Raw genomic sequence first — 26,082 nt, 5'->3', positions numbered from 1 at the left:
TAAATATCTGTTTAATGTCTCATATAGAATATATTCAATCTACTGAGATATGAAAAAATGCAGCTCTTGAAGAGATATGTGGTTAAAAAAGGGAAGAGAATTTAAAAACCTTTTTTAGATAACTGGTTATTCTTCAATACTACACTAAAATGCAACATTTCATAGTTAATGAAGAGTTGGTTGTGGAATGTGGGTGTAACTCAGTGTTAGAGCACCTACTTGCCTAGCATGCAGGAGACCCTGCGTTGATACCTAGCAACACACACACACACACACAAAATTTAGTTCAATGTGGAATCTTAAACCATAGAAACTTTCCCAATTTTCTCCATTAAAACCCAGTGGTCTGTCATGTACTTTGAAAGAATCTTTTATCCATATGATCCTGAAATAATATATACATCTTAAGGAAAATACTGGCTCACTGCATTACACAGATTTTCCAAATGTTTATCTTTATACAATATCACCAATTACCTCATTAAAAACAAATAGGCAGCGATCCAAGATGGCGGCCTAGAGGGAGACTGCACCCCCGGTCGCTCCAGAACCCAGGAGTTAAGAAGGGGAGGCATTGAGAGACTCGGACTGAAGTGGAGCCACGGGTGAGTCTGCCCACTGGGTAAAGCTCGGCCCGGGTGGCAGGCCCAGATAGAGGTGGCTTATCGGAGCCGGGCAGGGCAGCTAGAGTCATCCACAGGCAGTCCTGCGCACTCCGGCCCCGCCCACACAGCCAGCTTCTCCAGGTTCTCGGAACGGAACTGGCCCGCTAGTGAGAGCCTGTCTGAACAGAGCACGCTCCGAGTCCCGGAGCTGCTGCAGTGCAGTGTACTCCTGCAAAGAACCAGCGGAGAGGCTCGATCTGCAGTCAGCCTCAGGGATAAGGTCAGGGCAGCCGGAGACCTCTTCAGGCGGCTCTGCCCACTCCGGCTGCGGGCTCTCTTCACGGGGCGATCCAAGATGGCGGCCTAGAGGGAGACTGCACCCCCGGTCGCTCCAGAACCCAGGAGTTAAGAAGGGGAGGCATTGAGAGACTCGGACTGAAGTGGAGCCACGGGTGAGTCTGCCCACTGGGTAAAGCTCGGCCCGGGTGGCAGGCCCAGATAGAGGTGGCTTATCGGAGCCGGGCAGGGCAGCTAGAGTCATCCACAGGCAGTCCTGCGCACTCCGGCCCCGCCCACACAGCCAGCTTCTCCAGGTTCTCGGAACGGAACTGGCCCGCTAGTGAGAGCCTGTCTGAACAGAGCACGCTCCGAGTCCCGGAGCTGCTGCAGTGCAGTGTACTCCTGCAAAGAACCAGCGGAGAGGCTCGATCTGCAGTCAGTCTCAGGGATAAGGTCAGGGCAGCCGGAGACCTCTTCAGGCGGCTCTGCCCACTCCGGCTGCGGGCTCTCTTCACGGGGCGATCCAAGATGGCGGCCTAGAGGGAGACTGCACCCCCGGTCGCTCCAGAACCCAGGAGTTAAGAAGGGGAGGCATTGAGAGACTCGGACTGAAGTGGAGCCACGGGTGAGTCTGCCCACTGGGTAAAGCTCAGCCCGGGTGGCAGGCCCAGATAGAGGTGGCTTAGCAGAGCCGGGCAGGGCAGCTTGAGTCTTCCCAAGGTAGTCTTCCACACTCCGGCAGTGGGCTCTTCCCACACGGCCAGCTGCACGGTGCAGGCCCACAGTGAGAGCATTTCCGCACAGAGCCAGTTCCAAAACGTGGAACCAGTAGGGGGCTAGGGGCAGTATTCTTCGAATGAGCTGCTTTATCAGATTCCTCCAAGACATCAGGCTACTGAAGGCTGGGAGGTGATACACTGGAAATCTAGTGGGACACTATAAGCCAATAGTGGAAAACTGCAATATCTCAAGGTCCCATTGACAACTGACCATTATGAGAAAACAAGGGAAGAAAATGTCCCAAACAAACCTAGATACTACATCAATAAAACCCAATGACAGCAGAGCAGAAGAAATGACAGAAAGGGAGTTCAGAATGTACGTAATTAAAACGATCAGGGAAGCTAATGAGGAGATGAAAGAGCAAATGCAGGCATTGAAGGAGGAGATGAAAGAGCAAATGCAGGCATTAAATGATCGCACCAATCAACAGTTAAAAGAGCAAATACGGGAAGCAAGAGATCATTTCAATAAAGAGTTAGAGATACTGAAGAAAAACCAAACTGAAATCCTTGAAATGAAGGAAACAATAAACCAAGTTAAAAACTCCATAGAAAGCATAACCAATAGGATAGAACACCTGGAAGACAGAACCTCAGACATTGAAGACAAAATATTTAACCTTGAAAACAAAGTGGAACAAACAGAGAAGATGGTAAGAAATCATGAACAGAATCTCCAAGAACTATGGGATATCATGAAAAGGCCAAATTTGAGAATTATTGGGATTGAGGAAGGCTTAGAGAAACAAACCAAAGGAATGAACAATCTATTCAATGAAATAATAACAGAAAATTTCCCAAATCTGAAGAACGAAATGGAGAACCAAGTACAAGAGGCTTATAGAACTCCAAATATACAAAATTACAACAGACCCACACCAAGGCACATTATTATGAAAATACCTAACATACAAAATAAAGACAGAATTTTAAAGGCCGCGAGAGAAAAGAATCAAATTACATTCAGAGGGAAACCAATAAGAATATCAGCAGATTTTTCAATCCAGACCCTAAAAGCTAGAAGGGCCTGGAACAACATATACCAAGCCCTGAAAGAAAATGGATGCCAACCAAGAATCTTATACCCAGCAAAACTTACCTTCAAATTTGACGATGAAATAAGATCCTTCCATGATAAACAAAAGCTAAAGGAATTTACAAAAAGAAAGCCAGCATTACAGAACATTCTCAGCAAAATATTCCATGAGGAAGAGATGAAAAACAACGATGCAAATCAGCAACAGGAGGCGCTAGCCTAAAGGAATAGCCAAATAAAGGAGAAACCAAATCATGTCAAAAACAAATATGAGTCAATTGACTGGGAATACAAATCATATCACAATAATAACCCTGAATGTTAATGGCCTGAATTCATCAATCAAAAGACACAGACTGGCAGATTGGATTAAAAAGAAAAATCCAACAATATGCTGCCTGCAAGAGACACATCTCATAGAAAGAGACACCCATAGACTAAAGGTGAAAGGATGGGGAAAAACATACCATGCACACGGACACAGCAAAAAAGCTGGAGTATCCATCCTCATCTCAGATAATGTGGACTTCAAACCAAAACTAGTCAGAAGGGATAAAGAAGGACATTACATGCTGCTTAAGGGAAGCATAAATCAGCAAGACATAACAATCATAAATATCTATGCCCCGAACATTGGCTCACCCACGTACGTCAAACAAATCCTTCTCAATTCCAGAAATCAAATAGACCACAACACAATAATACTAGGTGATTTTAACACACCTCTCTCACCACTGGATAGATCGTCCAAACAAAAATTGAATAAAGAAACTATAGATCTCAACAACACAATCAGCAATTTAGACTTAACGGACATATATAGAATATACCATCCAACAAAGAATGAATACACTTTCTTCTCAGCAGCACATGGATCCTTCTCTAAAATAGACCATATTTTATGCCACAAAGCTACTGTTAGTAAATACAAGAAGATAGAGATACTACCTTGTACTCTATCAGATCATAATGGATTGAAATTAGAAATAAATGACAGAATAAAAAACAGAAACTTCTCCAATACCTGGAGACTAAATAATACACTATTATATGATGAATGGATAACAGAAGACATCAGGAGGGAAATAAAAAAATTCTTAGAAGTAAACGAGAACAAAGACACATCATATCAAAATCTCTGGGACACTATGAAAGCAGTACTTAGAGGAAGATTTATTTCATGGGGTGCATTCAAAAAAAGAAGTAGAAATCAACAAATAAACGAGTTAACACTACAGCTCAAAGCACTAGAAAAAGAAGAGCAGACCAATACCAAAAGTAGTAGAAGACAGGAAATAGTTAAAATCAGAGCCGAAATCAACGAAATCGAAACAAAAGAAACAATCGGAAAAATTAATAAAATAAATAGTTGGTTTTTTGAAAAAATAAATAAAATTGATAAACCCTTAGCCACACTAACAAAGAGAAAGAGGGAGAAAACTCAAATTACTAAAATTCGGAATGAACAAGGAAACATCACAACAGACACGAGTGAAATACAAAACATAATTAGAAGCTATTTCGAAAATCTATACTCCAACAAAACAGAAAACCTTGAAGACATCAACAAATTTCTAGAGACATATGAACTACCTAAACTGAACGAGGAGGACATACACAACTTAAATAAACCAATTTCAAGCAATGAAATAGAAGAGGTCATCAAAAGCCTACCAACAAAGAAAAGTCCAGGACCAGATGGGTTCTCAGCCGAGTTCTATAAAACCTTTAAAGAAGAGCTCATTCCAATACTCCTCAAACTATTCCATGAAATAGAAGAGGAGGGAACCCTACCAAACTCGTTCTATGAAGCCAATATCACCCTGATACCTAAACCAGACAGAGACACATCAAGGAAAGAAAATTTCAGACCAATATCCTTAATGAACATCGATGCAAAAATTCTCAACAAAATTTTAGCAAATCGCATACAAATATATATTAAAAAGATAGTGCACCACGATCAAGTGGGTTTTATCCCAGGGATGCAAGGTTGGTTCAACATTCGGAAATCAATAAATGTCATTCACCATATCAACAGACTTAAAGTTAAGAATCACATGATTATTTCAATAGATGCAGAAAAAGCATTTGATAAAATACAGCATCCCTTCATGCTCAAAACACTAGAAAAAATTGGGGTAATGGGAACATTCCTAAACATTATAAAGGCCATCTACGCTAAGCCCATGGCTAATATCATTCTAAATGGTGAAAAACTGAAAGCGTTCCCCCTAAAAACTGGAACAAGGCAGGGATGCCCTCTTTCACCGCTTCTATTCAACATCGTCCTTGAGACTCTAGCCAGAGCAATCAGACAAACCAAAGAAATTAAAGGGATACGAATAGGAAAAGAAGAACTCAAACTATCCCTGTTCGCTGATGACATGATTATATATTTAGAGGAACCTGGAAATTCCACCAGAAAACTTTTAGAACTCATAAGTGAATTCAGTAAAGTAGCAGGTTACAAGATCAATGCTCATAAATCCAATGCATTTTTATACATAAGTGATGAATCTTCAGAAAGAGAAATTAGGAAAACTACCCCATTCACAATAGCATCGAAAAAAATAAAATACTTGGGAATCAATCTCACAAAAGAGGTGAAAGACCTCTACAATGAGAACTACAGAACACTAAAGAAAGAAATTCAAGAAAACCTTAGAAGATGGAAAGATCTCCCATGTTCCTGGATAGGCAGAATTAGTATCGTCAAAATGGCTATACTACCTAAAGTTCTATACAGATTCAATGCAATTCCAATTAAAATCCCAATGATGTACCTCGCAGAAATAGAGCAAGCAATTATGAAATTCATCTGGAAGAATAAAAAACCTAGAATAGCTAAAGCAATCCTCAGTAGCAAGAGCGAAGCAGGGGGTATTGCAATACCAGATCTTCAACTCTACTACAAAGCAATAGTAACAAAAACGGCATGGTATTGGTACCAAAATAGACAGGTAGATCAATGGTACAGAATAGAGGACATGGACACAAACCCAAATAAATACAATTTTCTCATACTAGACAAAGGTTCCAACAATATGCAATGGAGAAAAGATAGCCTCTTCAACAAATGGTGCTGGGAAAACTGGAAAACTATATGCAATAGAATGAAACTAAACCCCTATCTCTCACCCTACACAAAACTCAACTCAAAATGGATCAAGGACCTCGGAATCAGACCAGAGACCCTGCATCTTATAGAAGAAAAAGTAGGTCCAAATCTTCAACTTGTTGGCTCAGGATCAGATTTCCTTAACAGGACTCCCATAGCACAAGAAATAAAAGCAAGAATAAACAACTGGGATAGATTCAAACTAAAAAGCTTTCTCTCAGCAAAGGAAACTATCAGAAATGTGAAGAGAGAGCCTACAGAGTGGGAGAATATCTTTGCCAACCATACCTCAGATAGAGCGCTAATTTCCAGAATCTATAAAGAACTCAAAAAACTCTACACGAAGAATACAAATAATCCAATCAACAAATGGGCTAAGGAAATGAACAGACACTTCACAGAAGAAGATGTACAAGTAATCACCAGATATATGAAAAAATGTTCAACATCCCTAGTAATAAGGGAAATGCAAATCAAAACCACCCTAAGATTTCATCTCACCCCAATTAGAATGGCGATTATCAAGAATACAAGCAACAATAGGTGTTGGCGAGGATGTGGTGAAAAAGGAACACTCATACATTGCTGGTGGGGTTGCAAATTAGTGCAACCACTCTGGAAAGCAGTGTGGAGATTCCTCAGAAAGCTTGGAATGGAAACACCATTTGACCCAGCTATCCCACTCCTTGGCCTATACCCAAAGGACTTAAAATCAGCATACTACAGAGATACAGCCACATCAATGTTCATTGCTGCTCAATTCACCATAGCCAGATTGTGGAACCAACCTAGATGCCCTCCAGTTGATGAATGGATAAAGAAACTGTGGCATATTTATACAATGGAATATTACTCCGCAATGAAGAATGATAAAATTATGGCATTTGTAGGCAAATGGTCGAAATTGGAGAATATCATGCTAAGTGAGATAAGCCAATCTCAAAAAACTAAAGGACAAATGATCTCGCTGATAAGCGGATGAGGACATATAATGGGGGGTGGGAGGGGCTAGCATTAGGTTTAGGGTTAGGTTTAGAGTTAGGCTAAGGAGAGCAGTAAGAATGAAGGAAAGAAGGACTGTGTAGAGGGAAAAGAGGGGTGGGAGGGGTGGGGGGGAGGGGAAAAATATAATAAACATCATTACCCTATGTAAACGTAAAAAAAATAAAAAAAAAAAAAAATAAAAAAAAAAAAACAAAAAAAAAAAAAAACAAATAGGCAAACAAACAAAAAACAAAAAACAAAAAAAAAAAACCTATTTAAATATGGGAAGCCACCAAGTTTACAATGGCAGATAAAAATTTTCCAAAATCTTAACATTCACCTGAAAGCCCATATTTTATCACTGACAACAAATAATGTCAGCTTTTTTCCTTTAAAGGAAATACCCACCAAATATCGAAATGTGAATGCCTGTATTTTTTCCGCCAGTCATTCTCAAGTAAAAATGGTGCTATATTTAAAAAAGAAAGTGGTTCAAACTAAAATGACCATACAGTGCTCTCCTCAAGGCAATCTCATACTTGGGTACACACAGATAAAGCGGAAGTGCTTTATTGGTACTTCCCATTTTGTTACACAGGTAAAAACTAGGGTAACTCGAGGACTGATATTTAATAAAATTAAAAATTTACTCCTTCAGGAAGGACAACTTGAAGTTAAACCTGCCTTGTGCTTTGTTTAGGGCTTTTTGTCCCTTATTATTTTTTTTAATGTCAGAGTGTGATGCTGTCAAGTTCAATGACAAGGAGTACAATTTGGTGCCAAGGCCTTGATTTATCAAGTTTACATCTGCTTTTTACTATCAGTGAAAAAGCCAGCAGAATGAAAAGGATCAAAAACCTGTTAGTATTATACATTATGAAAATGATACTTATTGAAAATGTCTTCAGGGGTCCCAGGAGTCTGTCCTCATATTGAAAACCACTGCTCTTTTACGATGCTGCCTCTTTCTGAAAAATATATACCTCATATATGTCATAAATATGATGAGCTTTGGGGATCCTTAGTGATCCTTTAAGGCCAGGTGCAGTGGTTCATGCCTGTAACCCCAGCAACTTGGGAGGATCACAAGTTCAAAGCCAGACTCGGCAACTTAGCAAGACCATGTCTCAAAATAAAAAATATATGGGTTGGGGTTCAATCCCTGGTACCAAGAAAAAAAAAAAAAATGATCCTTTAAGAGCAGAATTTCAAGGCTGGGAATGTAGAGCACTTGTCAACAAAGTTAAGGACCTGGATTTAAACCCCAGAACTACCAAAAAAGGAAGAAGAAAAATTTAAAAAAAGGTAGAACTGCAGTCACTCAGGATAACCCTTGAATAAGGCATTTCTAATAATGCTATTCATTTAATAGTATATGGGAGGAAAAAAAGCAATACAATACAAGTATTATACCAGTGAAGAAACCACATCCTATACTTCATTTCAAGTTCTGTTTAAGTCAGAGAAAGATTCTTAGCAACACTTGTCTCTGGGCCGTACACTAGGGCTAGGTAATAATAAAATAACTAGACTTCCAAAGATATGCTGTTTTTCTAAATTATTTTCCTATGTCTACTTAAAAATCATTCAAAGTAAGTAATAAATTTTAAATAATCATCTCAAACACAAATTACTATCCCCCAACTCAGAAGGAATCTTAATTGCAGAGCTCAGAGCACATCATAGATGCCACCTCATCCAATAATTCTTATAGGTTTCCAATGATCTCTGTGTTTGTTACATGGAGAAATATAACACTACTATGGAGATTTGTCAAGTTATAGGGAAAAAAAAAAAAAAAAAACAAGTGAAAATTCCTCAAGTTAGTGACAGAAACTTACTTTGCATTCTTTACTTGGGTTTCCAAAAATACCAGCTGAAGGTTACTGATCATTGCCCTAAGCACTTTGCAGGCATTATCGCATTTACTCCTTACATGAGTACTGCAAAGCAGCAATACTGCCACCATTTTAAAGATGGGAAAACTGAGGCTCAGCAAAGTTGAGGTGGCTGACCAAGATCACAGCTAGTAAGAGGCAGAACTGGACAGGAACTTTGATCACAAGGCTACTGTCCAAAGAAAAATAACAGGACTGGATCATGGGATTAGGGAAAAGAAGAGTTATACTGTACCCTTAAGTCAGACACAATTCTAGCTTCCTCCAGAGTTGCTGATCATTGATCAACACAGACAACAACTCTGAAAGGTATCATAAATTAAGGCCAGGAAAGATTAACTTCTACTAGGTCTGAACTCAACAGGGTCAACTCTCACATTCTTTGCATAATACCATGTCACAAAATTGGGGTTTAAATGTTCTCTACTGAAACAGCACACAACTATTTTCTCAGAACATACTTGCGTGACTTGATTTCCTCCAATTCTTTTGTGAGTTTCTCATTTTTTTCTTGAGCCTCATGTAACCGGCGTTTTAGATCACCAATCTCTTCTTGGGCTTCAGATTTAATGTCATTTGCAATGACTACTGCAGTCTGGAGATCAGCTTGAAACTGCCGCCATTCCGCAGATTCTTCCTATATTAAAAAACTAAATTTTTATTTCCAAAAGAGAGCAATGAAGATTTATTTAAAAGCAATAAAATTTGTTTATGATTAAATTGTTATAATGCACTCTACTCCTAAATGAGGATTCATTTTTTTTAATTATGGAGAATTGCTATTACCTATTTCTAACAGGCAATGCAACTATTATTAGAGAACTTGCTCTTAATGAGGGAAAGATTTTCCAGTTGATCTGCCTACTGATGCATCAAGCACTCAGAGTGCTCAATAAATATTAATGATAATAATGTCAAGCCTCTCTTCCTCTGGCAAGTTTCAAAGCAAATCTTATGAAAAATAAACATCATCCAAAATTTAGAGCTTTACCTCTGAAAGCTCAAGAAGGTATATAAATGGTTCGTGAACCATACAATGAAAAACTATAAATATCCTTACATCAAAAACTAAAAGAAAAAAAAAATCAAAAGTAAAGGAAAAGGAAGAGGAAGCCAGAAGAAAAACACTGAACTTAATATAGGCAGACAAAATTATACAAAGAGGCAGTAAGGAACTGGATGGTCTGTTGCTTCCCACAGTCATGGAGGATGTGGGTGTGGCTGGATGGGGAAGTCTCCTTGTCACCTCCACCAGAGCCACAGCTGGGCCACACCCAAGCCCTCTTATCCCCAAAGCAGTCTTCTGACATCATGCAAACAGCCTGAGCAACTGTGGCATGACTTAAACTCTAGGATTAGCATTCTCCCCACTCTCCACATCTCAGTGGCACTGCTAGGCAAGCTCATCAAACCCATGAATAAAGAAAACTCATGTAAAAACAGCCTAGTTTGGAATACTTTATAATCAAAATATAACACATTTCCTAAATCCATCTTCCTAAAATTACCACCCATAAATTACTAGTATATTCTTCTACCCCAAATCTGGCACCAATCCCAACTTGAAAGGATGGCATTTGGATTCTGTCCAAAGCCCAATGGGACCAATATCACCACTGTATCAAAAACTTAAGGTGAATGATAATGTAGTCAGATTTCAAAAATTCTGTTTTCTAAAAGGTGAGAAATTTTTTTCTTTCTTTTTTTCAGTACCGGAGATTGAACCCAGGGGGGTGTTCTACTACTGAGTTATATCCCCAGTCCTTTTTAGTTTCAATTTTGAGACAGGATTTTGTTAAATTACTCAGGCTGGCCTCAAATTTACCATCCTCCTGCATCAGCCTCTCAAGTCACTGGGATTACAGGCATGTGCCACCATGTATGGCTGTCTAAGATCATTAATACATGAAGACTTATCCTACCCGAAGTCTCCTATGGAGTGTCTTGATTTCTCTTTCCATGTCATGTTTTTGGTCCTGGAGTTTTTTAACTGTATCTGGAAAAAAACACACACACACACACAAAAGTTGAAACACTGTTAGAGTTATGTTCAAAAAGAATAATATAAAGAGAGGAGATACTTATTAGATTCAAAAAAGTTATCTTGTCCAAAGACTTTATTTTTAATAAAAAAACTTCAGAAACAAAAAAGAATGTTCCAAGTATTAGCCAATATTACTTTCTAAGGAATATATGAAGTTAAAATTACAGTTTCTAGATCTTTTCCTTCCTAAGTGTTTTAATTCTAAAACTTTTTTTCACTTATTTTGTTTATTTTTTTTATGTGGTGCTAAGGATCAAACCCAGTGCTTCACATGTGCAAGGCAAGCACTCCACCACTGAGCCATAACCACAGTCCCTAATTCTAAAACTTTTAAAAATTTAAATGAAACTACACACATTGTTGGCACATAACCAATCAAAACAACACTGGCTGCTATTAAAATATGAAACTTTAATCATAAGGGTTATCAATCTAAAGTATGCAAGTGTAACTTCCTTTACACACTGGAATATATTCCAGAAGAATGAATTAGTAAAAATTAATTATACAACAAATTACATAATCCCCAGAAAGCTTCAATTAATTTTTTAATTTGTTCTTTTTAGATATACATGATAGTAAAGTGTATTCTGACATATTATACAAACATGGAGTATAACTTATTCTAATTAGGATCCCATTCTTGTGGTTGTACATGATGTGGAATTACACTAGTCGTGTATTCATACATGAACACAGGAAAGTTATGTCCGATTCATTCTACTGTCTTTTCTATTCCTATTCCCTCTCCCTTTCCTTCATTCCCCTTTGACTAATCCAATGTACTTCTATTCTTTCCTCCCTGACCTTACAGTGTGTTAGCATCCGCATATCAGAGAGAACATTCAGCTTTTGTTTTTTTTGGGATTGGCTTATTTTACTTAGCATGATATTCTCCAACTCCATCCATTTACTGGCAAATGCCATAATTTCATTCTTCTTTAAGGCTGAGTAATATTCTATTGTGTATGTATACCACAGTTTCTTTATCCATTCATCTGTTGAAGGGCCCCTAGTTTGGTTCCATAGCTTAGTTACTGTGAACTGAGCTGCTATAAACACTGATGTGGCTGCATCATTGTAGTATGCTGATTTTAAGTCCTTTGGATATATACCAAGGAGTGGGATACCTGGGTCAAATGGTGGTTCCATTCCTAGTTTCTGAGCAATCTCCATACTGCTTTCCAGAGTGGTTGCACCAATTTGCAGTCCCACCATCAATGTATGAGCGTACCTTTTTCTCCTACATTTCCATCAACATTTACTGTTACTTGTATTTTTCATAATTGCCATTCTGACTAGAGTGAGATGGAATCTGTGTTGTTTTAATGATAGGCCTTTAAAATGGAATAAATATATAAATGGTAGCAGTAAGAAAAAGCAATGGTATAATCATTACCTAGGATTTTTAAAAAATGAATATTCTATTGATATAACTTAACTACTGATTTTCAGGGTCAACACAGCTGTAGATATTGGTGCTTCTGAGTAAATAACATTCTATCCCATTCCTTATACTTAGGAATAGGAACCCAGGCATAGAAAAAACCTGCATGCAATAATAATAATAAAACCTTCCTCCTGGGGCTGGGGAGATAGCTCAGTCCGTAGAGTGCTTGCCTTGTAAGCACAAGGCCCTGGGTTTGATCCCCAGCACCCAAAAGAAAAGAAAAGAAAAAAAAAAAAAAAACCTTCCTCCAGCTAACAAAATACAGTTTTTAAATTATACCTAAATGAGAGTGCTGATATTTTTTTAGATGGCTCATCATCTTCCTCATCCAGGTTCTACCAGGAACCTGTTCTTCTGAGACCTCTGTGACACTGTGCCTTTTACTTAATATTGGTACATTTGTGTCCTTTCTTCCTTCCTCCTCTCTCCCCCCTTCCTTCCTTTTCTTTTCTTTTTTTTTTTTTTTTTTTTTTTTGTGGTGCTGGGGATAGAATGCAGGCCATGTGCATGTTAGGCAAGAGTTATACACCACCAGCCCTGATATAAGTGCTCCACCACTGAGCTGTATTTTCAGCCCTGATATTTTTTAAATGGCATGAATTCGTTTCAGTAACATGAAAGATGAGAATATTTATAACACTTACATGTGTAACAATTATTATGATAAACATACAATAATGATCTATTTTCTAAAGCTGGATAAAATGTGGGGGGGAAATCAGGTCAATTTTGGTAACCAACAGTCAACATTCTCCCATTCACTACTCCAAATTATTTAACAAAAGTCAGGGCCTATGAAATGAAGTAGTTAAAATTTACTCATGAATACAACATCTCATAAATACCAGCTTTGCACCAGGTTTTTTTCTAGGAGCTGAAGACATAAAGAAAAGATAAAAGATAAATAATCCCCACATTCTTAGAGACAGAAAGGACAATCTTGTGTTGAGCTAGGAAAGGAAGATAATTTCAAATGCAAAGGATTAAACTTTAAAATGCCTCATATGTCAACTACTTCAAATCCCATTTAACCTGAAAACTGAGGGTCAAACAAGTCATTCGGTCTGATTATGGGTAAAGTGGACACCAATGTGACTATACATGTTCATTACTCTACTCTCTTCCACCAACGTAAGAAGGGCTCTAAAACCAGTGAGGGAACTTAAGGCTCCTTGTGACACTCACATGGATGATTTCAGGATTTGGGTGCTATATCAGACATAGATTCACAGGTTAAGGAAAGAAGTTGAAAACACTGGAGTTATGCCTTTCATTTATACTATATCCATTTATATGCAAGAGATACTTTATAATTAAAACAGAGAAGCAAACAAAAAAATGTTAGAAGTATAATTTCTCTTGAAATTTGCTAAAAAATTGTTTTCCTTTTCTTCTGATCAAAAAGGTTACATCTACTTATATTTAGACATAATTCACAGAAGACAAATGATAGTAAGTCTTACTATAGCTCACCTTTAACACCTAGCATCTGATCTCAGTTACATTTTAAGAAACATGACCATCTTAGACAAATCATAAAATTCTCAATTTCTTTCATTTCTTTTGTTCTTATCCATTTCTCTTTACCAGCCTCTATAGTTCTGGCCAGAGAATTCACTTAATCACTATTCTTACAAGGACACTCTTCTTCTGCTGGTACTAAATATTTATTATTTCCACATTTTGTTGCTTAATTCCTCTAAATAGAAGGAAAGCTGGCAGCAGTCGACATATTTAGACAGAATAAAGTACACTATAAGTGTCTCCAGGGAATTTGATTTAAACTTTATAATCATGTCTTTATAAAGTATTAAAAATGACAATATGCTTTTTCTTCCTGGAAACAAAGGAATTCATGCTAAAGTTCTTACCTTGAAGACTACTTAGCAAAACTGATATCTACCACAATTAATGATCACACAGGAAGGCAACATTATTTCAACTAGGGAACATTTCAATGCAGTTCCCTTCCTCTTCAGTCTTCGTAGTGTAGGGGACACTGCCATCTACTGTCTTCAATCCAAAAGCAACATTTAATTTATCAAGTAACAGAACTATTATGATCCCCTTGTTTTTAAATTATAAATTATATCAATTTTTATAAAACTATTTTTATTCTAAAAACCAGGTAAATTGCTATTTTCATGATTAGGCCTACTTCATTTTGAACAATTCTGGGCACTGATGCCTGATTAATAATGGGGTTCATAATCTTTTCACCACCAAAGATTTGTCATCCCAGACAAATCAAGAGTAATTCACACTGGCTCCAGTTATATACTCATCAATCATGCAATTCTTGGGGGCATAAAACAATCACAGTCTATAAGAAACCTTTTAAACCCTCCAAATTCCTACAAAACTCTCAGAATACTGCCACCAGTGCTTAGTTAGTCTTGCACCTGGTTAACACTTCCCATTGAACTCCAGGTGTGATTGTCAGAGAAAAGGCTAGGACAAGAGTAACCAGTCTGATAAAAAGACGAGTGGCTGGGGTGGGCAGCATGTTGACACAGGACCACAGCTTTATCTCCAACACACTATTTCTAATGTGGGAAGAAGATACAGATAAGTTTCAAATGAATTATACATTATTTTAATTTTACCCCCTTCTCAAAGTGCATAAAACTTTATTTTGATTTTAAAAGTTACACATGGGGCTGGGGAGATAGCTCAGTCGGTAGAGTGCTTGCCTTGCAAGCACAAGGCCCTGGGTTCGATCCCCAGCACCCAAAAAAAAAAAAAAAAAGTTACACATACAAAATAAAAAGTTCAGAAAAGAATAACAAAATAAAAGATTACCCATTATTTGCATTTTTCATATATACTTCCAGACTGCATATTTGTGCATATAGATTTTTTTAAAAGAAAAACAGAATTTTTGTATTTATATTGCTTCATAAGCCTTACTTAGCAGCAGATAATGGATACCTTCATCAATAAATCCAGATCTTCAGCACCATTTGTATAGCAACATAGCATTACATCAATTGAAAATGATTTCTTTCAGCAATCTCCTATTAACAGTTTAAATGGATTCAGTGGGTTTTTTTGTTGCTGTTGTTTTGGGTTTTTTGTTTTTGTTTTTGTTTTTTTTGTTGAATACAGTGAATGTCTTTACATAATTGCTCAGATAGTATGTGAAGATTCCAAGAGGAGGAAGAAGTAATGAAAGGTCATTTGAAACTATCAACATAATCTAAATCAGTTCATTAGAAGATTCCAGTTGAAGCACACAGTATTTTTTTTTTGAGACTTTACAAGTAACTTAATTTATTGTATTATAGAATAGACTGAAATCAGCATTTTTAAGGGAGCACTATTAAATCTGGCTACCATTTCAGTGTAATACTACATTTTAAACTTTTATTGTTTTTTAATGATAAAAGCAGCATACACAACTCTCTTATAGCTGGCTTTTTTCATCTGACGGCATTTCCCCATGTTAGTACCAACAAATCTGCCTCATCTATCTTCACTGATAAAAGTGACAGTCACATTAGTGAGGCACTGTGTAAATGGTTTATTAACTAGATTGCAACTGTTGAAAATATGCAGTTTCCAAATTTTGTAATAACAAGCAACTCTGCAGTAAGCATCCATAGCCATATATACATATTTGCAAATTTTTAAGATTATTTATGAAGGGAACATTTCTAGAAATAGATAGCTAAATAAGTATACTATTAAAACTTTGATCAATACTCTAAAAATGCAATCATACTCCTTCCAATGGTACATGAAAGAACGCTTTCCTTTTCCCTCTTGCATGTTAACAATCTTTTAAATTTTTATATATCTGCTAAATGAAAATTGACATCTTGTTTTACTTTGTATTTCTTGGTTTTTTAGTAAGTTAACATTTTGCTGACTTATCTATTCATATACCTTATTTAATGAATTATCCTATTGATGCACAGACTCTCTTGTTACATCTGCTGAAATGTAACAAATATTTCTGTCAATGTTGTTTACTTATGGTATTTGGGTAGAACCGAAAATTGCAATTACACAGGGTCAAATATGAAATTTTTTTCTTTGTCTTCTGGGTACTCTGTCATGTTTAGAAAGGCCCTTTCCACTACAGAATTTCAGAGATTTCCTCTTCCAGTTTCTTCTGCTACTTCCCCAATTCTCAGTCATCCCTTGCTTACCATTGGCAAGAGAGCTCCAAGTAAAAGACACAAGACCTATATTAGACATGAGGGTCCAGCCCCCAACTCAGAAACTACAGAGGGTAGAAAAGATGCTTATGCTTAACTCCAAGTATGTAAAGAGCATTAGGATGCCAACAGTTAAGTGGCTGATAAAGTCACCCTGATAACATATTCTGAGCCAGACCTGAGACCTCAATGCCACTCTTCTTGAAGATATTAGTCAACTTCATTTTGCTGAACTGGGGATAAAGTCATTGATTTTATTCGTTGGGTTCAGTTGATCTCTAGTTAGCTTTTTCTCTTAAGATATTAAAATGTCTAATAAGTTCTGGTTGGTGCTTTTATAAAAAAATGATTTAATGATTGTGGGAGTCACTATGCTACCCACAGTCCTCTGACTCCTATATAGCAAGTGGTTAAACACTCGGCTGATGACACATTTCTACTGGGGGCTCCCTTCTGGATGTACAAGTGGGGATCAGGTGCTCCAATCAAGATGCTGACTGGTGGATCCATTTCACTGCTAGATCAAACATCCTTTCCCTTTGTGTGGTTTTCTATTCAAGACCACAGGCAACTTGCATTTACTTCAGGCACCAGTTCACTTTTCTATCTGACATCAAAGTCATTCTGGGAGCCCCAGGCACCCTATTCTCCCCTATACAGAAAAGAGTTTGAGCCTAGCAGAAGGCAGGGGACAAATAAACCAGCATCTGATGGGGGCAGGTATAAGGTTCTGGTACTCCTTCAGCACCAAGGCCTGTTTCTGCTGCTCTTCCAGTCCCCACTGTTCCTGAGTTGGTGGTGTTAGTGACTTTATCCCCAGTGTTTGCTAGGAACATCATTACTCAAAGCATCAGTGTTCTCCTGGGTGGTAAGTTTTTCTTTTCTGTTTGATTTCCCCATGTCCCCAATTCTATCTGCTTTTTATATTCCAGAAATTACTCAAAACTGTTGACAGAAACTAGCCCCTGCTTTCCATCTCACCTTTAGGTTCACCACAATTTTTATATTTCTTCTCATGTCCACAGAACTTCAGGAGAAAAAGGAAGTGTAAATATGATCTTAAGTCATCATCTTGAATTGGGAGTCTTTTGTATGTTTTTACATAAGATCTTTCCAGCTCCAAGTAGAAGTTCTTTGATGACAAATCCAAGAAATAGTGACAAACACCAAAGGTCAGGTCTATGCAGAGTGGCACTGATAGGATCTGGGACCCTAGTACATGTCTCTAAGCACGTGCTGCACTGTCTAAAATTATCCCATAATCATTAATGCAGTACTCATTTTCTAGTCCTTTTTCTTCCTATTCCTTAGATCGTATAATGTCTACTGATGTACTATCAAGTTCACTGGTTCCTCCCTACCCCTAATTTACTATTTAAATAATTCAGTAAATTTTTCAGTTCTGCAGTTCCTACTTGGTTCTTTTTTTTTTTTTTTATGGTTTTTATTTCTCTACTGAGATGTGCTATTTGTTCATGCATTACAAACATATTTTTCTCTACATTCTAGAGTATAATACCTGCTTTAAAATCCTGTCCAGGGCTGGGGATGTAGCTCAGTTGGTAGAGTGCCTGCCTCACATGCATAAGGCCCTGGGTTCAATCCCCAGAGCACCACCAAAAAAAAAAAAAAAAAAAATTCTGTCCACTAATTCTAAAATCAGGAATTAATCTTGGAGTAACTGAAGAGTGACTACTAATGAACAGGGTTTCCTTTTAGGATGATGAAAAAATTCTAAAGCTACTGTGTGATGATGGTTGTTAAAATATTTCACAGAAGAAAATCTTGATTTCTCAAGTAACAATATTCCCTGTCATCAAGTTCTTATATGACATGCTGACTTAACATCTATCCCAAATGATAGAATTCTCAAGAAAAAAGGAATTACTCCCATAAATCTACAGAGATCTAATAAAAAATGTAATATGTGAAATTTGTTTAGATCCTGGTTCTTATATTTTAAAAAAGAGCTATAAAAAGACAAATTAAGGACAGCTGGAGAAATCTAAATATGTGCTATTTGATGACACTAAGGGATTATGAATGACTATCTTTACTGGCTGTGATAATGGTATTGCAGTTGCATGGAGAATTTTTTTTCTTCTTGGCACTTGGGATGGAACCTAGGTCTTTGTGCATGCTAGGCAAGTACTCTACTACTTAGTTATGCCCCCAGAACAATAATTATTTTTATGAGTTACAAGTCAAAATATTAAGGGGTTAAGTGTCTGAGGTCTACTACTTATTGCCAACATATTCAGTTAAACGCACATGCACACACACACAAAAGTCAAGCACTGCAAAATGTTAACAACAGTCAGTAGAGACAGCAGGTAATAACTATACTATTCTGTCAATATTGATACATATACTAACTGGCTCTGTGGTGCAGTGGACTTCGAGTCAAGCCTGCTGTGGTCATTCAGTATTTATGCATATTTGAATTTTTCATCTCAAAATTTGGGAAAAGAAGTTATATGGTTAAAAAATATATTCTGGATTTCAGTCATTTTCCAATCAAAATCCACACAATGTAACAAATTATAAAGCTTTGTCTCAGAATCTTAATCATCTAACATTTTTCTAGCCACTGCCCCAACTACCACAAGGTGTCACTCTTTCCACGTTCAAACAAAAGACTGCAAGAAAAAAGGTATTACCAGTGTACTAAGCAGTGCACTGAACTTCCATATTAATCTAAAAAATTTAGAGTCTTTCATACATAGAATTGGATAAGTCCTGTCAATTCAAAATACAAACTAAATACAAATACCAGACTAAAAGGTTTTTAAAACCGTAAGACGGGCCTGTGGTTTGTAGCTCAATGGTTGAGTACTTGCCTAGCATGTGTGAGGCACTGGGTTTGATCCTCAACACCACATAAAATAAATAAATAAATAAAATAAAGGTATTTAAAAAATAACATTAAAAAAAAGTTCATCTTGGGCTGGGGATATGGCTCAGCTGGTAGAGTGCTTGTCTTGCAAGCACAAGGCCCTGGGTTCAATCCCCAGCACTGCCAAAAAAAAAAAAAAAAAAAAAAAAAAAGTTCATCTCAATGACTATTTCCTTAGTATACAGAGCCCTCAGAATGTTCCAAAGAAAAATCTGGGGCCAATCTACAGATGATGGATCAACTAACCAGAGTTTAGAACTGCCACAAGTTACTTTGAGGGTTTGTGACGAATGATGCACTCAGCCTTGGCAACAGATCAAATTGCCCTACCTATGCATTCACATTACAAGGGGATCTGACTCAATCTGTATCTGCCAATTGATACGGTCAAGGAATGATAAACTGGTAGAACCCAAAAAAGCAGGAATGTGCAACAAAAGTTTAAAAAGTCGTAACTAATACATCAAGAAAGATTACTCCCATTTTCCTTGTCCATCCCCACCTAGGCAATATAAGAGTGCATTACAATTTAAAATTTGTTAACATCTGATGAATCTAGATGTATGTATGATAATCTTTTAAATGTATGATTTGGAAATAATTTTAAGCTTAGAAAAGATTGCATAAATAGTAAAAGGAATGGTCATATACATCCATTTACTCAGATCTGCCTACTGTTAATAGTGTATCCATTTGTTTTATTGTCATCTCTTTATATCTAACTATGGATCTGTTAAGTTTTGAGGATATACATCATGGCTCTTTATCCCTAAATAATCAGGATGCAGTCCCTAAGAACAGTGATAATTTCTTACATAAATGCATGTAGTATAGTTACTGACTTCACAAATTTATACCAATATAATACCTTTATCTAATCTATTATCCACAATCCAATTTTTTTTATAACGTCCTTTATAATATTTCCCTCCTACAGTACTGAACCTATCTCAACACAGGTATTACTTTTAGCTGTCGTGTCTCCTTACCCTCTTTTAATTTGAAACACATCCATACACTGTGTCTTTTACAACACTGGCATTCCTGAGGGCAAAGTGTTGCCCAATTTTAACTGTATAATTTATTTTTTTCCTTACTTGAAACTAATAAACAGTTCATGGGAAAATGTTTTAAGTTAGGGTCATATAAATATCTGACTCCTCATCAAAACTTCTAAAAAGAGCTGGGTGCAGTGGAGCACACCTATAAACACAGAGGCTCAGGAGGCTGAGGCAGGAGGATCACGAGTTCAAAGTCAGCCTCAGCAAAAGTGAGGTGCCAAGCAACTCAGTGAGACCCTGTCTCCAAATAAAAATACAAAATAGGGCTGGGGATGTGGCTCAGTGGTCGAGTGCCCCTGAGTTCAATCTCCAGTACCCACACTCCTAAAAAAAATTCTAAACAGAAATGCTCTATACTACTTTTGCAACTTTTTCACAAGTCTAAAATAGAAAATAAAAAGTTCTAAAAAGTAAAAAATAATAATAACCCCGTCAGCTTTTCACTTAAATGATTTTCCTTAATTGGGCACAATTTTAAAGTAATGCTACCACTGAACAGTTTTTCTTTGGAAATAAAACATTAATACAAAGTAACATATGAACTAAAACTATATAGGCATATTTCTGCAAGTGAGTTATGCTGCTTCCTCTAGATGATGTGCCAGTTAAAATTATTATTTTTTATTACAATATACAAATATATTTAAGAACACTAAAAGAAATTAAAAGTTCTCTCATCACTTACTTTCTAAATCAGAAATAATGAGGTTGTCATGAAGTTTCACAGCTCGATGCTGTTCTACTTCATCTTCAAGTTCAAAGATGGTTTCTTTCATGTCGCTCCGTTCTGTCTCTTTTTCCTCCAGTTCTGACCTTAATTTTTCTAATGTCATATTCAAATCTTCAATTTGTTTCTTAGCTTCTTCTTGGAAAGCTCGGTATTCATCTTCTACCTACAGAAAATTGATAACCAGTTTAGAAAAGCAGAGTTTTTCTAAGACAAACTTTAGTACTTAAGTATATACCATTTCAAATGGAAGTTCAGTGTAATATATTTTGCATAAACTAAAAAAATCTGTAAAATAACTACTATTAAAAATTGTGAAGGGGTGGGAGGGGTGGGGGGGAAGGGAAAAAATAACAGAATGAATCAAACACCATTATCCTACATAAATGTATGATTACACAAATGGTATGCCTCTACTTCATGTACAAAGAAACAAGGTGCAATCTCACCAACAGAAATTATACTGATGTTATCATTGAACTTAAACAGGTTATTTATGAGAAAATTTCGTAAATTTTCCCTTCTTTGAAGTTTAGGCTAAAAGCATATATTTGATTAATGATTAATATGCTCTCCTACAAAAATGATTTCTTTGTGACAAAATCAAATAGAACATGGAAATAAAAACTGTTTTCAAATAAATGAAGATGGTAGCATGCATCTATAAACTTAGATACTCAGGAGACAGAGTGAGAAGGATATTTGAGGACAGTGTGGGCAATTTAGAGAGACCCTGTGTTAAAAAAAAAAAAAAATCTGGGAATACAGTGTAGTGGTAGAGCCACCTGGATTTAATCCTTGGAATTGAACCTAAAAAATAAAAAATCAATCAATCAAATAGTACCTTTGCTTAAAGAATTAGTTCATAGTGTACTCTCAACATACGTTTCAAGAAATAATACACATCTCCTAAACTGTATCTCTGAAAGTGATCATTTAAAAAATTAAAGTCTAAGTTATTCAAGTTTTAGACAAGTACTTACTAATATTTTTCCCTTTAAAAATCATTTCACTTAAACAAACAAAAAAAAAAATGTGAGATACAATAACTAGATAACCCCATGCATCAACCACATAGGATAGAGCCTTGGACAGAATATTAGCAGCCCAGGGTAGCAGTTCTGACTCAGCCCTCATTATTATACTGCATGCCTATAAAATAGGGGGGCTGGGTGGATAATCTCTAAGGTCTGCGCCAGCAATAAATCCTAGCCTCCAAGAAACAAGCCCCTATAATCTAAAACTATTTTAAATTCATAACAAAACTATTTAAAAAACTACAACTATAGCCGGATGAGAAGTGGCAGGCACTGCTAATCCTATAGGCATTCCATCTATCTTATGCCAAAGTATATTAGAGATGAAGAAATAGAATTCCATTACTGTCCCCATAGGCATACTCACAACTAGTCACAAATTTTGGTGTTATTAACTCTAGCTCCATCTTCCCACAGGCAAGAAAATAGTAATGAAATGCAAGCAGAAATGACATTATTTAAAAAAAATAATTTTCAAGCTATTCTAATATAAGGAAACCATTTTCAAGCTTTAAAACAAACAGCTTAAAGAAAAACTAATGGCACATTAAATAAGTGCTCCTGGTTCTCAATAAATATGCTGTGTAAGCTGTATAATGTTGACCCAAAACATTCTTATTTACTTAAATAATACCTTAGCGATAGTGTCCTGCAATCTATTGGCATCATTTCGGGTATGAGCCAGATCTTCCTGTAGGCTACTAGCCAAAGTCTCTGCTTTTTCTTTGTCCAGTCTAACACTCTCCAGGAGATCCTGAATATCAGATTTATCTCCAGAGTTATGGATAGAATATAACTCAGTCACTTTCTGCTTTTCATTCTCCAGCTGGGCCTTCAGGCGATTCATCTCTATCTGGTCACTGGCTACTGTGGCTTTGTATTCCTCTAATGTGGCTGCCAGGGCTGCCTTGCCTTTTTGCTCAGATTCAATAATTCTTTCCATGTGGTGACTGCGTTCCTTGAGCGCACCTATCATTTCTTGAGCTTCCTTGTTGTCCTGTTCTGCCATTTTCAGAGTATTACTTAAATGCTGCTGAACACCAAGCAGCTGCTCTCGCTCAAAACGGGCATTCTCAGCTAAATCCATATAACGTTGTTCTAATTCCATGTAACGTCCACTTTTTACATCTTCATCTATAACATAAGAAATGTGATGCTCATCTAGAAGGGAACGGAAATATTCAATCTGTCGGCTAAAGTGTTCCAATTTATCACTTTGTTGACATAAGGACTCCATAAGAATAACTTTTTCCTCCCCAAGCCTTTCGTTTTCACTATTCAGTTCTTGGGTAATCTGCTGTAAATCAGCTAGTTCTTGCAGAGTTGCCTGAAGTTCCTCGCTTGTACTATGCTGGTTCTCTTCCATCTGGTGTATTCGTTCTGTCAAGCAAGCAACAGACACCTCACTTGCATTCCCACTGCTCCCTTTCCGAGAGCGTTCTATGCTGGGGATACCCTCTGACTCTGAAGATGATGGTGCATCCAGGGCATCATCGCTTGAGGTGAGGGGTTGGTAAACCTCACTGCACTCACTGTCTAGGTTGTCCATAGAGTTACTGTGCTGATGGTCCATGAGCGTATTTTCATCCTGACTCAAGAGGTCCTCCACTGACCCAGGGGCAGAGCCTTCCACTGAAGAAGTCAGAGTTCCTCCTCCATCACTCTGGTTACCAGTGGCAATTTCTGGGCTCAGGGACTGATAGCCGAATAGTTTTTCAGAATTGTCTAATCTCTGCTCTAGGGAAAAGCCTAATGCATTCAACCTGTCCTTTAACATTCTGTTTTCATTTTTCAGCTGGTTGAGTTCTTCACGGATGGCAGTATTCTGTTCCTGCAACTGCAATAAAGTGGACTCCACATCAGTGGGCTGGTGAGCAATAATCGTTTCCTTCTCCTCAGATTTTTCATCACCCTCAAAATGATCTTCGTTAATGCCTAGCTGAGCACGCATGTCTCGGAGTTCATTTCTTAAATGTAAAATTTCCACATCTTTGGTCTTTGCCAGTGTGAGGAGATCTTTCACTTTGGCCTCCAAAGCAGCTTTGTCACTGATCTGATTGTCTGATTTAGACTTGCTCATGCGAACATCACATTCAGCAGTAATGCGACTGCGGGAACGTTTAGCCAATGCCACGTCATTAGCTCCCTGACCTGCAGAAGGTAGTTTTTTGCTCTGGTTTAGCCGAGTACGTTCACGTAATCTTTCTCTAGTAGAACTAGATTCTTTACTACCTGCAGAAGTGCTCCGCTTGGATGAAGCTGTGCCTGCATGTTTAAAACAAAGAATTTAAGATAAAAACATTAACAACAGAAAAAGCATATAATTCATGCCTCAGGTCTAATAAGATGAGAGGAAGGGATCTACACATTCATTTGGACATACATTAATTCTGACTTATAGTCTAGTTATTTTAAGATCCAGTTTCCTCAAAATCAGAAACTTGTTCATTTTTTATAAGCAATTAAAAAGAAGATTTATAATTTTATACTCTAAAAAGATAAATTTTATGGAATATGAATTATACCTCAATAAAGTTGCTACTTAATAAAAGATGTACACATTAATTCAAATCCAAAAGCAGGGATTTAAACAGAGGGCTGGGGGCAAGTATTTTAGGGCAAGTTAAACGAAGAGACTCTATGATTAGCCAGTTAAGTAGCAAACTAGCTGTAGAAACAGGCAAGCAAGGACAAACAAAAAACCCAGGCAATAAGTAAAAAAAAAAAAGACTAAGGTAAATACAAAAAGGTTTCACATCATCGAATGCCACATAAATATTAACAAAAATCATGACAAGAGCTAGCACATACCATACACAATAACAATTAAGAATGTGCTAGGGGGGGCTGGGGAGATAGCTCAGTTGGTAGAGTGCTTGCCTTGTAAGCATACGGCCCTGGGTTCGATCTCTACCACCCAAAAAAAAAAAAAAAAAAAAAAAAAAAGAATACAAGAGTGTGCTGGGGATAGAGTTCAGCAGTAGGATGTTTACTTAGTATACACAAGATCCTGAGTCCAATACCCAGCACCATACACACACACAAAAAAAAAAAAAAAAGAAGAAGAAGAAGAAGAAGAAAAGAACCTGCCACTTCACAAACATTAATTTAGGGAAGCCTCATTACTCTGAGGTAGATGCTATTATCACCCCACTTTACAGATTAAAAAAAAGTCAGACTCATAGATTTTACAGAATTTACCCCACAGGTAAATAAGTCAAGATTCAAAGCCAGGCAGTTTGGCTGTAGAATCTGCAACTTCACAGTTGGCTATATTACTTCTCATAATAAAGTAATGATATGTTAATGTTAAATAATGATGATACATTAACCAAACTGACGGCAAATCATACTCTTTTGCCAGGCATGGAGGTATAAGCCTATGATCCCAGCAACTTGGGAGACTAAACCAGAAGATCCCAAGTTCAAGGCTAGCTTCAGCAAACTAGTGAGACTCTGTCTCAAAATAAAAAAAAACTTTTTGAAAAAGGAATGGGGATGTAGCTCAGTGGTAGAGCATCAGTAGGTTCAATACCTAATACCAAAATAAATAAATAAATAAATAAATAAAATCACTCTTAACTATGAAAAATCTTAAACCTTTGAAAGCAATTGACATGATCATTTAATTTTAAAAAACCAGAAATATGTTTAAATACCTATAAACATCTAAGTAATAGGATATTCTTTACTCTGAAAAATAAAGATCTAATCTGTGTATTTTTAAAGAACCTATTGGTTCTTTATGTGTTGGTCACTAAGATTATAGAGAGAACAGGGATGAGTGATCTCTGTGATGTTGACAGAGGGCCATTAATTTTGCTATAGACCAGATACAGAGGAGGGGAGGGAACCCAAGCTGGCCACAAAACAGGTAAAGAAGAGGAAGCAGAAGAAAGCATAGCACACCAGAAGGAAAAGAAGGTGACACAGTTAACAGAATCTGCATGAAATGCATATACCATCTACAGAGTCCTGAACCAGGCAGAGTTCAGTGAG

General features: G+C 37.1%; 1 protein-coding gene and 1 non-coding gene across 2 annotated transcripts in view; one reads left to right on the top strand and one right to left on the bottom strand.

Annotated features, from left to right (window-relative positions):
* Nucleotides 1–26,082, bottom strand: part of Specc1l (sperm antigen with calponin homology and coiled-coil domains 1 like) — a 153,129-nt gene that overhangs the window by 77,104 nt on the left and 49,943 nt on the right. The window contains exons 4-7 of the mRNA XM_047559991.1: nt 22,718–24,348; nt 21,005–21,212; nt 10,628–10,701; nt 9,167–9,342 (exon numbers count right to left, since the gene is read on the bottom strand). Of these exons, the coding sequence (XP_047415947.1) occupies nt 9,167–9,342; nt 10,628–10,701; nt 21,005–21,212; nt 22,718–24,348 (2,089 nt within the window). The remainder of the gene's footprint in view (nt 1–9,166; nt 9,343–10,627; nt 10,702–21,004; nt 21,213–22,717; nt 24,349–26,082) is intronic.
* On the top strand, nt 17,907–17,981 carry Trnav-cac (transfer RNA valine (anticodon CAC)). The gene has a single exon. It is a non-coding gene; the product is annotated as a tRNA-Val (tRNA).

Source organism: Sciurus carolinensis, chromosome 8 (assembly GCF_902686445.1).
Source record: "Sciurus carolinensis chromosome 8, mSciCar1.2, whole genome shotgun sequence".
NCBI classification, from domain to species: domain Eukaryota; kingdom Metazoa; phylum Chordata; class Mammalia; order Rodentia; family Sciuridae; genus Sciurus; species Sciurus carolinensis.
Note: the sequence above shows the minus strand (reverse complement) of the source record. Positions and strands in the feature narration are given on the sequence as shown.